At 52.4% G+C, this 13776-nt stretch overlaps 4 protein-coding genes across 4 annotated transcripts; all 4 read right to left on the bottom strand.

The window, feature by feature from the left end:
- Positions 1 to 929: 929 nt before the first annotated feature.
- On the bottom strand, positions 930 to 1438 carry IAQ61_002619 (uncharacterized protein; the record flags this gene model as incomplete). Its single annotated transcript, XM_003834479.2, has 2 exons — positions 1249 to 1438; positions 930 to 1172 (listed from the first exon to the last, which is right to left on the bottom strand). The coding sequence occupies exons 1-2, from the start codon at positions 1435 to 1437 to the stop codon at positions 930 to 932; spliced, it is 432 nt and encodes a 143-aa protein (XP_003834527.1). The 5' UTR covers position 1438.
- A 1384-nt stretch (positions 1439 to 2822) lies between these two features.
- Positions 2823 to 3518, bottom strand: IAQ61_002618 (uncharacterized protein; the record flags this gene model as incomplete). Its single annotated transcript, XM_066095618.1, has 2 exons — positions 2823 to 3224; positions 3348 to 3518. 2 exons carry the CDS (start codon positions 3516 to 3518, stop codon positions 2823 to 2825), a joined length of 573 nt encoding a protein of 190 aa, XP_065954454.1.
- A 2344-nt stretch (positions 3519 to 5862) lies between these two features.
- IAQ61_002617 (uncharacterized protein) lies at positions 5863 to 10059 on the bottom strand. The gene is made up of 3 exons (XM_003834477.2): positions 7436 to 10059; positions 6765 to 7384; positions 5863 to 6715 (listed from the first exon to the last, which is right to left on the bottom strand). The coding sequence occupies exons 1-3, from the start codon at positions 8086 to 8088 to the stop codon at positions 6372 to 6374; spliced, it is 1617 nt and encodes a 538-aa protein (XP_003834525.2). The 5' UTR covers positions 8089 to 10059; the 3' UTR covers positions 5863 to 6371.
- Positions 10060 to 10084: 25 nt separating this feature from the next.
- Positions 10085 to 13703, bottom strand: IAQ61_002616 (uncharacterized protein). Its single transcript, XM_066095617.1, has 7 exons — positions 13290 to 13703; positions 13163 to 13241; positions 12988 to 13106; positions 12333 to 12938; positions 12128 to 12280; positions 11716 to 12029; positions 10085 to 11661 (listed from the first exon to the last, which is right to left on the bottom strand). Exons 1-7 carry the CDS (start codon positions 13512 to 13514, stop codon positions 11301 to 11303), a joined length of 1857 nt encoding a protein of 618 aa, XP_065954453.1. The 5' UTR covers positions 13515 to 13703; the 3' UTR covers positions 10085 to 11300.
- Between the last annotated feature and the right edge of the window lie 73 nt (positions 13704 to 13776).

The following is a 13776-nucleotide window of genomic DNA, read 5'->3' as shown; positions in this document are numbered from 1 at the left end:
ACACGGACAACTTGGGGCAAATGGTAGGTACGGTACATTACCTACAGGCTTCAAATTCAACTGCATAGCTACCATCCGTACTGGTGTGGCTGTTGTTACTGCCCGAGGGCCCCAAGAGGCCTGCAAGTTGCGCCGTGGCACAGGATACCTACACAGTACCGGTACAGGTTCCCTCGTGCTTTTGAAAGGAATTCCATTGGACAAAACTTCTTTGCCACATCACAACGCTGACCATCTTGAAAGAATGACACCGACGTGTATATACGGATCCTGTTGGTGTACAATGACTCCAACCAAAAACAACAATGCCATTCTCGAGTCATACGTCAACATGTGCCTGACATCTCCTTCTTGTCTTGTCCAAAAGAAAGACATGACATGCTCTCATGCTTTCACCCGTATCTTATCTTTGGAATTCAAACTAGTGGCACTGCAGCTGTAGTAGTCCCACAACCGTTGTTGCGCAAAAGATTGGAGAACCCGCAGCCGGCAGGCGGCAGTCTCATGCAGTGTGCCATGTTGTGCCATTGGCTGCGCCTGGCATAGGGAATGGCTACACAGCATGGCTGTCGTGTCAAACCTTTCAGACTACTTGCCCCTAGCCCGACCATCTGATGCCTCTGGCGCATGCAATGAGCCGTACTGTCATGTACACTGGCCTTTTTCCCAATCCGCTCTTGTGCAAGAGAGATCCTGTCACTCATACCGACGTTCGATCAGTGTCGTAATTCTCCGTGGGGCTCTCGTATCACACACATCGATCGTACAGGTGTGTGGGACCGGCCGGACTGATTGCACAGTCATGGTCGCTGGGAAAACTTCTTCAAGCAGGTCTCGCAGGCGCGTAAACAGCAAGGCCAATGGCCATGGGCATGTGCATCGCCGCAAAGGACTGCTGACTGACTGGCCTGGTTAGCAGACTGGCCTTGCTAAGGCAAATCCTGCTGCCATCTGCTTGTCGCATCAAGAAAGTCATCCTCTCTCGGCCCTGTTGTGCCGTGGTAGTTGGGTAGATCGTGTTGCGCTGGCGTCGTTCCCCATACTTCAAGATCCATCAATCGCGTGCCTCGCGGCTTTTCGCCGTGATGCGCATACTTGTCCGTCCGTCCACGATGCTTGAGGGAGGGAAATGATGAAGGAAGAAGATATGTCGCAGAGTCCGCACCGAGTTCCTAGAGGAAACCTAGGTTGCCGGGGGGGGGCCGCAGAAATCCCACCTCTCATCATCGTTTTCACACACCCACACACCGAGTCTACCCAAGGCCCAAGCCGGCACCACCCATAGCCAACCCCAGCTTTCAAGCCCATCACCTTCCACAAGTCGCACGTAGGCTCGGCCTGCCAAGGGAGCGCAAGAGAAGGCTTGTCTGATGACGCTGGTGGCTCACGGCCTTGTACCCTCGATGAACCCACCTCGCCGTAGTTGCGCAGATGCATCCTTAAAACGGGGGAGGGAGGGACCACCTCGGGCACTAACGGCGCCTCTCAATCCTTTGGCGCTGAAAGGAAGAGGCAGGTTGGAGTCAAAACCGACTTCGCATGAACCTGACTAGGAGCACCTACACCCACCTTTTGTGTCGCTGGGTGTGCCCATGGCTGTTTGACACAGAGGAAGGATCTCTTTGATGCAGAAGGACGGATCTATGTGTAGGTATGTATGTGTGTGTGTGGAGCATAGATAAATATCGCTTTGGTTGGAAGCCAGCCATGTTTGAGAAAGGAACACCCTGTTTGGTGTAAAACAACAAGATTAGGACACGATTCTACTCTGGCCGTCTACCGTAGTTCGCTTTGTAACGTGGTTACGTTTTTTTTTTTGGTGTTTGCATTGTAGTTTCTCGTCTCGCTCGCTCCCAGTTGCCTGATCTTACCAACGCATTCATGCTCGAGCACCAGATCGGACCGGCTTCAGGGCCAATCTTGGCTGGTTCAACCGTTCAAGAAGGTATCGCAAAAGCATGGCGGCCCATTCTCCTCGACCCTCCACCCCTCCACCCCTCCACATTGGCGACGCGCTTCTGACCTGCCAACTTGCCAGCGTGCCAACACCTGCCGCTCCTCGGCTGACACACTGAAAGGAGCACATCTCTAAGCCACGATGCTGTCACCGCTACCAAACTCCACACCCCACAATGGGTCCTCGAGTACCCATACCCATGCCATGCCAAAGCATGCAAGACTAGAATGTCAATAGTTCTGGTCCCCTCCTTGGTCCCACGCGCATTCTACCTGTAAACCCTGTTCCACCAATCGCTTACTAGGTTCGCCATTCACTCCGTTCCCTAACAGGGCAGCTGGTATTCAACCGCAATGGACCAATCGCATTCTCGCATCACCAGCACCCCGTGCCAACACCACCACTTGCGCAAGGCTGACCGATTTCAACCTTCCCATGCTCCTCACGGCTTTGACCTGAACTTGCCTCTCCCGTCTTTTCGGCTCTTGAAGGGTGGCCAATGGGTTTGTCGGCAAGCTAGGTATCAGCCAGCAGCATCACCCGCAGCAGCTCTGGCTGGCAAAAATCTTCCTGTCGAACCGTCTGAATTCAGCCGGCATGGACAGCCATCGGATGTTACTTGCCTGCCCATGCTCGCTCCCTTCAGGCACGACGTTCCGGATTCCATCCCCCGAGTCATTCCACGATATGGGGGATGTGACGATGGCGTTTGTACCTGCACCTCACGGACATTTGCTTAGTACCATAGCGTCCATTTTGCCTCTCTAGCTTCCGGTCCTATACAGCGGTTAGCCAAGCAGCGCGAACACCAAGCTCGAGGGAGGAGTGGAGGAGAAAGGTTGGATAGACAAAAGCAGCGAGTGGGCTAGCTGCATGGACGTGTTATGCACATGATGCCGTGTGCAGGAGCTGAAGCGGCAGAAACTTTCGGATCAGCGTACCGCGTAGCGACACCACCTCTTCGTAAAGCAAGCGCTGCGTGGTCCTTCTTCAGCAATGACTGCAGCTGTCCTGGGCGGGGTTCCTCCATGCCAGTATGGACTGTCCGTGGTGAGCTGTGGTTGGAGCAAGTGATTTTGACAGTCAGCTTGACTTGAATCTCCATGGATGACGACCATGTGACCAATGAACCTCGAGCTAAAGCTCTGGCTGGGCAGTGACTTGCAACTACATAGGTACATTTCACGATGGTAGTACTACAACCGCTCAAGGCGTGCCTGATCACACCGCTATGGAGATGCATGAAACCAGCCTCATTGCCCACACCCTCATTCCCGTACCCAGCAGATCAACTAGATCACACGCCCATCCTCCCCCAGATACTGCAAGTCAACCCAGCGCCTCCATCCCCTCCAGCCATCCGCCCATCCCTGCACCTCCCCTCCCATACCCCATGCCAACGACCTTCTCGAACCCGCCTGAAGGCCCCCAAGTCTTGCCGCTTCCAATCATCCAATTCGTCACCACCGTCTGCCCACAAAAATGCCGAGCGTTGGATTGAGCCTAAGATCTCCTCTTGTCTTTTGGCAAACTTTGCACCTGGCTCACCGCAGCCCTCCATCCTTACCCTACTCACCTCTAGCAATCTATCTCGCAATCTACCCAACGGTTCCTGTGCCAGCCAGCCACGCACAAACCACTACTTTTCACGTCGCCCCCCATGGTGTTAAGATCTGCACCTGGCATCATATTCCTCGCGAGCGAAGAGATTTCATCTCGGTGACATGCAGAAGCTTTGCCACCCCCTTGTCAAGTCTTCGTCCTTCCCCCTCCCCACCTCCTTCATGGCCGCGGTACATGGCCAGCTCTGCAGCCGCATACCGAACCCATGCAGCCGCCAGCTCCCCAGTACGCGCCCCAAAAGCACCCCGCAAAATGCAAACCACAGTCTCAGATCGTCCGGACCCAAGGGCACAACAGCCGCGATTGCATCTGGAAGAGACGATTGTGTACGTATTCCGTAAAAGAGTGTGTGTACATGGTTGCTGGATGACTCGGTCAGTTGTAGTGGAAGTACCATGGCTTCTCTTTGTAGCACACTCTATTAAAACAACTATGGCAACAACAAAAACAACACCTGCTCCCACCTCACCTCTTATCATAACTCCTCCTCCTCCTCCTCCTCCTCCTCCTCCTCCTCCTCCTCCTTCTCCTCCTCTTCACATAATCTCCCCCTTCCCCAGCAAACCCAGAAGAGCCTCAAACGCTGCTCATCCTCCCCTGTCGCATCTCCCTTTTTCCTTCTTGCTTGCTCGCTTCTGCATTTAGCCACCGCTGTTGTCCATACAAGTGGATTTCTGTATATACGCTATATGCTATAGCTCGCTCGTGCCTTACTAGCCACCAATTCAGTGCGGAAGTACAAACTAACCTACTCTGCCTTTGCACACTCCCCACCCCCGTTCCTTTCCCCACATCACACACATGGCGAACAACGCATCCTGCATCCGCCATATGCTTGTGCTTGTGCTTGTGCTTCTACCTGTCTGCACCCTCGGTTCCTGAGCCTGAGTAGCCGGAATGTGGGTCGTGAGCTATGCATTATGCATGGATTTGTTCTTGTTCTTTTCCTTGTTCTTGTTCGGTGCAGAATGCAAGTCACGCAAGTCCTGCAAGTCCATATATCTCCCATAGCAAGGTCTCCCCCCCCCCCTCCCGGGGGGCTAATCTATGCGCTTGCTGGCTGCTAGCTGCTGGTCGCTGTAATTTCGCATCTGGACATCTGTACCCCACAGATTTCGGCTCATGTGATGGTTATAGGGCGGGGCTGGGGTTCGGGGGGTTTTAGGTTTGGGGGAGGTGGAGGGGGGCGGAATGGGGTCGGGTTGGGGATGTGTACTGTATCTTATGGGAGGGAAGAAAGGGGGGTTTGGATATTGTGGGTTGGGGGGATGGTTGAGAGGAGGGGCGGGGGAAGAAGGGAGTTGTGGTTCTGAATATCAGTTTTTTTTTCTTTCATATTGGATAGAGGGATACGTTTACTCAGTATAATCCAGTACATACAAACACACACATAAAAACTAAAGACCAAAAAAAAAGACTACCATCACATATCCCCCATAACCCCACAACCTCACCAGCCCTCCACACCCACATCCCCAAACCTGCCCAATCCAATGTAGCAACAGACCACACAAGCAACCAACATTGCCAAAAACCCGCCCATTCTCCCACCTCGCTCTCCCACCACAGACCACAGGGTTACTCCGGACCGCGGACCCCAGGATCCGATAGTATGGGTTTGACCTGTGATGCGGGGCTAGTGTGTACGCTACGTTACGTTACGGTGCTGTATGTAGCGTACGCGTAGAGGGGCGGGCGGTTGGAGGGGCGGGTTTCAAAGGGGAGATGGTGGTTGTGGGCTAGGTAGTTAGTGTAGTGTACGGTAGCGTTGAGCTAATTGGCCAGCTTGCAGGTTGTAGGTTTCCCTGCATTGGGGGGGTTGACTGTGCCTGGGTCCAGGGGGAAGTTTGTTTTATGTTTTGTTTTGTTTTGTTTTTTTGTTGCAGGGTTGGGGGCGGTTCTGGCTTGGGGGGGTTTGGGGAGGGTGGTGAGTGGGCTGTTTCTTGTGGTGGTGGTTGTTTTTCTTTCTTCTCGCTTGGGTATACTGTACGGTAGGTATGGTAGATATTTCCTAGCGTACCGGTCGGTAGAGAGACTGAGAATGCGGCTGCTGCGATCGGCCGCTTGCTTACCTGCTCGCCTGCCTGTCTGCTTGCTGGCCCTGCTGGCATGTCTGCATAACCCAGGCCTGCCTGACGCGGGAAATGGTGGGGATTCTTTTCGCCACGGGGAAGATGGGAGTAGTACAGATTGAATGTGGGGAAAGCAGGTCATCATCATCATCATCATCATCATCACCGATGCAGCTTTGATGTTTCTTGTTTGGTATAGTTTGAGTAGGCCGTGATTTGTGTTGATTTTTCTACAGACGATAGTTTTGTGGTCGATGGAACAAAGTAAGAGATGTATGAGCAACAGTGTATAGAAGCGCCGCCCCCGAGAAAGTAAAAAGAAAACCGGTCCAAAAGTCCAAAAGTCCTACTGCTCAAGTTTGCAAAAGGCAGTGGCGTGGTAAAAATACGTACGAAGAAGGGTATAAACCAGGAGTGCCATCTCACTTCCATCGAGGAAAACAAAAACAATAGCCAACTGCCAGCCTGTTCCCATGTGGGAAACTTTCCCATCGTTGTGATGATAATAATATATGGATACAACCGCCAAAAAAAAACTTTCAGATAGTGCGAGACTGGTATCGCAGAAGGGGATGTAGAACAGGGCATTCGTAACATCGTTCCAGTCGAAAAACATCGCCACTGGCGAAACAAAAGCTTACACCAGAGGTTGTACTGCCCGGGAGGAACGATCGCTATAATCAATGCGCGCCAACGCCTGTCAACCCATACAATGAAGCTCAGTATCGGTCGTCACGACCATCGCTGTGCTGGCTGGCGTTCTCTAGTACTTCTCCCAAGACAGAGCCGACGTTGTCGTATTGGCTGTTGTGTGCCGAGTCGTTGCGTAGATAGGAGTTTGAGAAGCTCGTGATGTGATGCGGGGCGCTCATTTGAGGCATCGCATAACTATGTGGTGGCACAAGCGGTGAGCTGGAATATGATGGGAAATGAGCAGTCTGTGGTGTCGATGTGTTACGGTTTGGCGTGTAATGTGTGCTCAACTCAATACGCCGAGGGACGCCATTGGAAAATGAGCGCATCCTACCCGAGCTGGAAGCTTGGAAGCCTGGTACAGGAGAGTCTGATACAAGTTAGATGTGACGCAGGACCTGATGAGGTAGAAAACTTACAAGAGTATCCAATGCCATATGGCATCATCGAGGCCGAGTACGACCTTTGTCCGTCCTGATCATGGGAGCTGGTCAGGTGGTCGCTACCGCCAGTGTAGCTCATGCTTGTGCGTAGAGGAGATTGCAATGACTCGGCACGGCTTCTCACAATACGATCACCATGGAGTGTCAGGCGCGGCATGCTGTGTTGTGTAGCGTAAGCCGGTGTACCGTTGCTGGGCATCGAGAAAGGATTTGAAGTTCGCGGACTAGTATCAAGTGGCGCCGAGTGGAAGCCAAATGGCGACTCAGCATGAGCTGATACAGGCGACAGTGCATCTGTAGTTGATTGCGGCGGTGTGAAGGAGAATCCACCAAAGGCTGGACTAATGCCTGTTTGGGAAATGTGGGAATCAAGAGGTCCCCGTCTGAGTGAGTCAATGCTCAGGGGCCGCATCATGTTGCTTCCGGCAAAGCCTGGGTCGTAAGAGCCTGGAGATCCGAGGGGAGATCCGATGCCATGCGATGAATTTCCAAATGGTGAGTGAAGTGCCGAAGCCATGTCGAAATCATCTGGCAAAGCGCGAGATCTCATCATACGCTCACGATCATCGCTAGTGAGACGCTTTAGCTTAGCACGTCTGTGTGCCTAGTTAGTATCAGTTTCCTGTGTTGACTTTGAGCTGGCTTACCTGTTCTGGAACCACACTTGCACCTGTCTTGGACTGAGTCCTGGAATCTCGCGTGCAAGTCTTTCTCGGTGAGCAGCATCAGGGTGCGCCTGACGAGCAAACTCGCTCACCAGGAATCGTGTTTGGTTATGCGTAAGCCTGAATCTTTTCATCTTGCGTTTGGCGGCCCGGATCTCGGCGGCAGAGAGGGGTGGTCGGTCTTCGTCCTTCCCATCGCTTTCGCCTCCATCCTCCTTTTCGTCTACTATTAGATCGTCGTCGTGATCATCCATCTTCTCCACACCGTCATGGGTGGAGGGAGGAGTGAGCCTAGAAGCCGGACTTGTTGGGGATGAGCCTCCAAAGGTAACATTTGAAACATCGTGCTGTTCATTCTCTGATGGCGAATTCGCACCACTGTTCATGTGGTTCTTATTGTCGAGTAGGTAGGGAAAGCTCTTGTGTGATCGGATCATGGGTCGCTTCAAATCGAAGTTGTTATCGTCCACTTCGGCTTGGAGCATAGCCATGTCGCTGTCGGAATGCGGTGGGGTATGTTCCAGCGTCCTGACGTCGGACGATGACCACTCGTTGTCTGCAGTAGTCGTGCTATACGCAGACATGCGCGGCGAGCAAGGTGGAGACAAAGGAATGATGAAATTTCCGTCAACCATTGATACTTCGACGGAGGGTACAAAGGGTGAATGCTGTGTCGGCTTCGTGACCAAGCTGCGTACGAAAGCAGGAGTCGAGGAATGCTCACTCTTGGTTGGGTCGATGTGGATGTAGAGTGGGATTGAGAGCAATGTGTCGCCAAAGGGAACAGAAGACTCTCCCAGAGTGTCGATTTGTGTCCACAGTGGTTTGCCGCAAGCGGTCAGATTGCAGGTCTATCACGGATAAACAGATGGGGTAGATCCTGATCAGAAGCTTCAAGCGTGCTGATGGACGAGACCAGGCTGACAGGAAGATATCGCACCTCCAAGAGGATTGAGGCACGGAGGTTTGGTGCGACCCTGAGCCTGAAATAGAAGCTGCTGGGAAGGTGATCTGCGAGCCAAAAAAAGATCGATGTGGGATGAGGACGTGAAACGCTTGGGGCCGTGGGATGATGATGTCCGGCTTCTTCTTCTTGATAAGTGAAGGCGTTCGCTTGTAGTCGACGATCGAGAGCCCTTTGTAAGAAGACTCTGAAACCCTGGGGAAGCTATGGAAGCGATGGAAGCAGGGGAGGGGTACAGATCATTCAGATAAAAAGGCTTGACGGCACTCTACTGTCGATGATCCGGATAAAATCGAGGTTAAGAGAAAGTGCGAAGGCTAGGGTCAGACAATGCATGGACAATGGTCCCTCTTAGAGAAAGATGATATCCTTCGAGGATCTGGACGCAGCTTGTTACACGACGAGAAGCGTGACTGACTACGGGGACTAGCAGACCCCCGATGGCTCAGAGCACAGGGATACGGTAGCTCGGGACGTGGCCCTTCTGAAGAAGAGACGGAGCGGGAGCGGGCGAATCGAAGGGCTCTTGGATCAGGTGCCATGCCAGGGTACCCTCCTCGAACGAGAAGGGAGCAGTGCGTGAACATGGAGGGCTGCAGGCTACTTGCATAGACCAGGGCGTGTGGAGTAAAAACCGCCGACGGGCAAGGATCTCGTCCGTGGCGTGAAGCAATCGAACGTCGAGGCAGATGGGGTTGTCATCATTGGCTTGACGCGATGCGGGAGCTCCAAGGAACCCGCAGCAAGACAGAACAGGGATCTTACAAGGCTCTACACAGGGCTCGACAGGGCTCGGCAACGCTTGCATGGCTTGTGCGGGGTGTCGCTGTCAATGCTGCTTTTAGTCTGGACCGTGGTTAGACAAGAGGGCGGTGGTGTGTGGTGTGGTAGCCTAGGTAGGTAGGTAGGTAGTGAAGGTTGGACGCTGTGCTGCAAGACCTCGCGTGTGCTCCATGCTACTGTCGTTGAACCACCCCATTCACACAAGCCACAAGCATGTACATACTGCGGCATCCGTGTGAGCGCACCTATCAGCATACAGCCAAAGAATGTGTGGACTGCTTTCCCTCGCAGCTGTCATACTGACCACAGTTCGCAAATTGCGTCAGGAACGCGCTGCATCAGCCTTGTCAGTTGTTTGAGCCGCCCATTGCGCATGCTGTTGTGCATGCATCACTGTCCAGCTCTAGATGCCTTTTGCCGTCATGATGTTAGCAACTCGGCCAAAGGACAGCCGCTTGGCTGTATCTGTGTAAGGACTGCACACCTGCTTGACCAGGTCTTTCTGCGTCTTCAAGCGCCTAGCGATGATGGCGTCTCCAATGGGCAGCTCGTGCTGTGACGAGCGAGTACTATCTTAGGTCTGGTTGGACTAAACACGATCTAACGGCCAGAAGCTCGGCCCGCGCCGGGAAAATGCTGAAATGAGAACGTCGAAGCCAGCTTTGCGTAACGTGCTGTGGTGGTTTCTGTCGGTACTTGGGTGACAGGCGTGAACATCCGCGTTGCACCAGGGGCCCAAGACCTGCGACTTGAGTCTTTATTCTAGGACGCATATCGCTCGATGAGGCTGCGACGACGACTTCTTTACTTCTGCAGAAACGACAGCACAAGCCACCCATAGGCCATCCCGTGAGGCGCGGGAGGACGATCGTCGAAACCGAACCCTAAGATAGACCATACCCGTGCCAGATCACGTTAGCTAGCTATGGACTAACTTGGAGCGATGTCAGTCGAGCGACAGACGCACAGCGTTCGCCTCGGGCGGACGCATTGCCCGGTTAGTTTGGGTGTCATAGACGCACATGGGTAACCACCAGTGTTTGGGTCGTTTCGCCGCAAGAAAAAATACACATATGCAATCTCCAGGACTCTATGCCGAGCACGGCGTTGCGGTAGATTTCCAAAACACTGCCAAGCCCGTCACATTAGTCCGATGCGCACAGGCTGTGAAATGACAGGAGCAGGCGATAGCGAGACCACGGTATGTTTAGGTTGCGGGCCATTGGTTGGGGACGAAACAGAGTCTGTGGGTTTGATGGACGCATGGGTTGTGTGCTGTCGGCAACACATGCTCCAATTTTCAATGTTTGGTCCCCATTGACGGCACTTTCTTGGAATACACAACCATCCCATGGCAAGTGGAAGCAGTCCAGGCCCGCCGCCTTGCTGTGGATCGCAATCAGTCCCAGTGCATGTCTACCTACACGGCAGCGAAGCTCTCGAACGACGGGAGACGCTTGTGCCAGGTAGGACAGGGTCCCTTCATTTCGGAAGGCTGCAGCATCTCTCCATCTACGTGGATCGGTTGCTGACCACACACACGTTCAATGAGCCTGAACGTCGGTCAATAGCACGGCCCCATCGCCCGTCTGCTCCCAACCCTAGCAACACGACGGCAATTCTGCGTCCAACTCATTTCATGACTTACCAGGGAGCACCGTCATAGCCTGGTACTTTGGTCGTTACATCATTCATGCAATCCGGGGAATCAACTCCTGACCACGTGTTGAGTGAGTGAGTGTGAGTGTGTGAGTGATTGATTGATTGACTGATTATCCGAGAAAAAATGTCGGTACTCTTTATCTCCACATGTTGAGTGTGCCGCATCCTTACACTACAACGCCAGTCGTGGCGTAGGAGGCCGGGATTATGCGTGGCGTTTGGCTAGGACTCTTGCTTGAACTGGACAGAGCTGGAGATACTGTCGCCGCGGATCGTTCGGGGGAGAAATCCACCCTTGCTGCTTCCTCAATTCGTACTGGAAGATTCGATAGTAAGCGCCACAGCCTCCCCATACTGCACGTCATTGTAAGAAGTAAATGCCCTCGGCTGTCATGATGTGAATCGTTCCTGTACAGGCACATGTTGCCCCTGCTCTCACTATGCCGCTATATCGGCAGTAGTCACTTGATCTTGTTGGTCGGCCCGCAGCTCCTCGTCCTTCTTTTTTTGTTCTTGGTGTGGATCTTCCCCCTGTTCATCCGGAGAAGTGGGCAGGGTATTTTCGCCTGTAGCCTCATTGGCAGCAGTAACCGGCTGAAGAGCCTCCAGCCCTTTGCCATGCTCAATTCTATCGAATGTGCTTAGCTGCTTCTTTGAAGCCAAACGAAGGCCTCGCCAAACGTGACTTGAATTCTTTTCAGCCACCTGCCGCTTCTCCTCCTCTGTATCAGCCATGCCCAGATTCTGATCAGTCATACGGACTCGATCTGCATATGACTCTGCGTTTGGTACATTGAATCTGTCTTAGTTAGACTCTGGAATGGAATATCAATCGGGCCAACGGATGACGCACCTGTCACGCTGCCTTAGTTGCGAAAGCCCCTTTTCCGCCTCAGTGTTGTTAAGAAAATCCAAAGTATGAGGAACACCAAGGGATTTGGGGGCCTTCTTGCTCACGACAGCTCTCTGAGCCCCCGACTTCGCCTGGAGGAAGTCTTTTGCCGCCACTCTATCGCGAGTAAACGGCTGACAATTCTCCATTTTCCACCGTACCCAGTTTTTGTCACGGGAGAGCACGGTATCCACCATTCGATAGTAGAATTTGCCATCTGGGTCTTCCTGCAGGTAATTTGCGATGGCGCTCTTGATGCCCAATGCCCATTTAGTCTATGCTTAGTGGTCAGCCGAGGGGACGATGGACATGGTAATTGAAGGACGCATGTGAGCACATCCAGGCGGGGAAGAAAAGGGTGGCAAAAACTTACGTCGTCTTCGCGAAGTGTGAAGTTATACTGCATAGCCTTCTGGGCATTCTGGTAGAATGGCTGCTTCTTTGCGTCCTCTGTTAGCGTCAGAAGGAAATCGATGAGGATCAGTGCTTGAACTAGGATGTGACGCTGGAATGCGAGATCGCTCAGCTGTACGTTGTCAGTCAAAGCTTCCCTGGCGATGGTGGTAGTGCTAGCATACCTCGAGCTTGAAAAGATCGCGGCTTGTAAGGTACTTTGGGTTAAAAGTGCTTGTGAGTGCATCTTGATCGTCGTCTAAATGGAGCTTTTGTCCCTTCTTGCGCTCCGAGTCTCCAGATTGTATGACCTTTGGTACTTCCTTGAACTTTGCTAGAGTAGCATCCAAGCTCGTGCGGAATTGCTTGAAGTTATCCTCTTCGAAGAGCCTTGGTGGGTTCGAGAATGAGTGTTGTAGTGACCAGAATACCGGGTACAAAGCATCAAAATCCAGAGTTGATTTGGCATCTGTACTCTTCGTTGTCTCTGAAGAAAGTACTTCGTGTTCTGACGCTGACTCTCCGGTAGCAGTAGGCACAGTCTTGTCATGGTCCACTTCCATTAGATCGTCCACTTCATTTGACTCTTTGAGGAAATCCTCGAAAGTCGTTACGTTCTCCACATGAAAGTTGCCACGGAGGTTCACAGAGCTTTTATCCCCCAAAGGAAAACTCTGAAACATGAAGATGTATACACGACCACAGAATACCGGAGCCTCGGCTCGAGATAATCGTCGGAGCAACTCATTACACAAACGGAGGATGACGAGGTCTTTGTTCTTGGAGTTAATCTGAGAGGCTGTGAGATGGCGTATATGATAGAGGGCTGAGGAAAATTACAGCAATGATCGCTTCTCTGCGCGACTCAAGGAAGTTGAAGACTGTCCGACAGCCGGATATAGACTGGCTGTCTAGAAGCTCTTCGATGAGTAGCAGAACCAACTGCGGAGAACATAAGTCTGTTGCCGTCGTAAGTTGCCGAAAGCTAGATTGATGGGAATGTACATATACAAACCTCGATCTCCACAGTATTGCAGAATGTCGAGCAAGTTCCACACGGTAACAAAGCTTGGCTCATCAATTCGAGTGGATCCCTGAGCTTGTGAGAAAGGTACTTGACCTGAACGCGGAAAATTACCCACCAAATTTATGTAAAAAACGCTTTTCGCTGCACTCTCAATTGCTAGTCCCCGCACTTCTTTCTCGCCTTCTATGTCTCCTAGTAAGGACTCGTTTTCGGGGACTAGCTCGGAGACCTGCAGGGGCGGATCAATATTAGTACTCTGCTTAACCACTCGCGCCCTTCGCAGAAGATAGTCCAGCCTCTGGGCTACTGGGTTTAGCGAAGATCCATCGACTACGGCCATTGTGTATTATGGAAGGGGTCCTAGCTGACGGATTGTGAGTGACGGTTGTTGGCAGAGAAAGGCGGTCGCTCGTGGGCCGACAAAGTCGACTCTAGTACCGGAAAGTAGCTTGGCAGAGCGCAATAGAGTGAGATGGTACCACTAAAGAAAAATCCGTTAATCTGAGTACTGTAGTGTGAATACGCATGAAGATTGGTGATATCGTGACCGAACCATTGTCCAGCGTTGCTTAGAATAAAGTAGCCCACACGTTACCAAAAGC

This window comes from Plenodomus lingam (assembly GCF_022343315.1).
Source record: "Plenodomus lingam strain CAN1 chromosome Unknown contig_14, whole genome shotgun sequence".
Classification (NCBI taxonomy): domain Eukaryota; kingdom Fungi; phylum Ascomycota; class Dothideomycetes; order Pleosporales; family Leptosphaeriaceae; genus Plenodomus; species Plenodomus lingam.
This window is presented reverse-complemented; position numbering and strand designations above follow the sequence as displayed.

What these genes read in the sequence shown, in the direction of transcription:
- IAQ61_002617 (XM_003834477.2), bottom strand. Translation starts at nt 8,088, where the DNA reads ATGGTTGACGGAAATTTCATCATTCCTTTGTCTCCACCTTGCTCGCCG. An exon ending in CAAGTGTGGTTCCAGAACAG is followed by an intron (nt 7,385 to 7,435) that starts GTAAGCCAGCTC and finishes CTAGGCACACAG; the next exon opens with ACGTGCTAAGCTAAAGCGTC. An exon ending in ATATGGCATTGGATACTCTT is followed by an intron (nt 6,716 to 6,764) that starts GTAAGTTTTCTA and finishes AACTTGTATCAG; the next exon opens with ACTCTCCTGTACCAGGCTTC.
- IAQ61_002616 (XM_066095617.1), bottom strand. Translation starts at nt 13,514, where the DNA reads ATGGCCGTAGTCGATGGATCTTCGCTAAACCCAGTAGCCCAGAGGCTG. An exon ending in GCAATACTGTGGAGATCGAG is followed by an intron (nt 13,107 to 13,162) that starts GTTTGTATATGT and finishes CGACGGCAACAG; the next exon opens with ACTTATGTTCTCCGCAGTTG. An exon ending in GCGATCTTTTCAAGCTCGAG is followed by an intron (nt 12,281 to 12,332) that starts GTATGCTAGCAC and finishes GACAACGTACAG; the next exon opens with CTGAGCGATCTCGCATTCCA.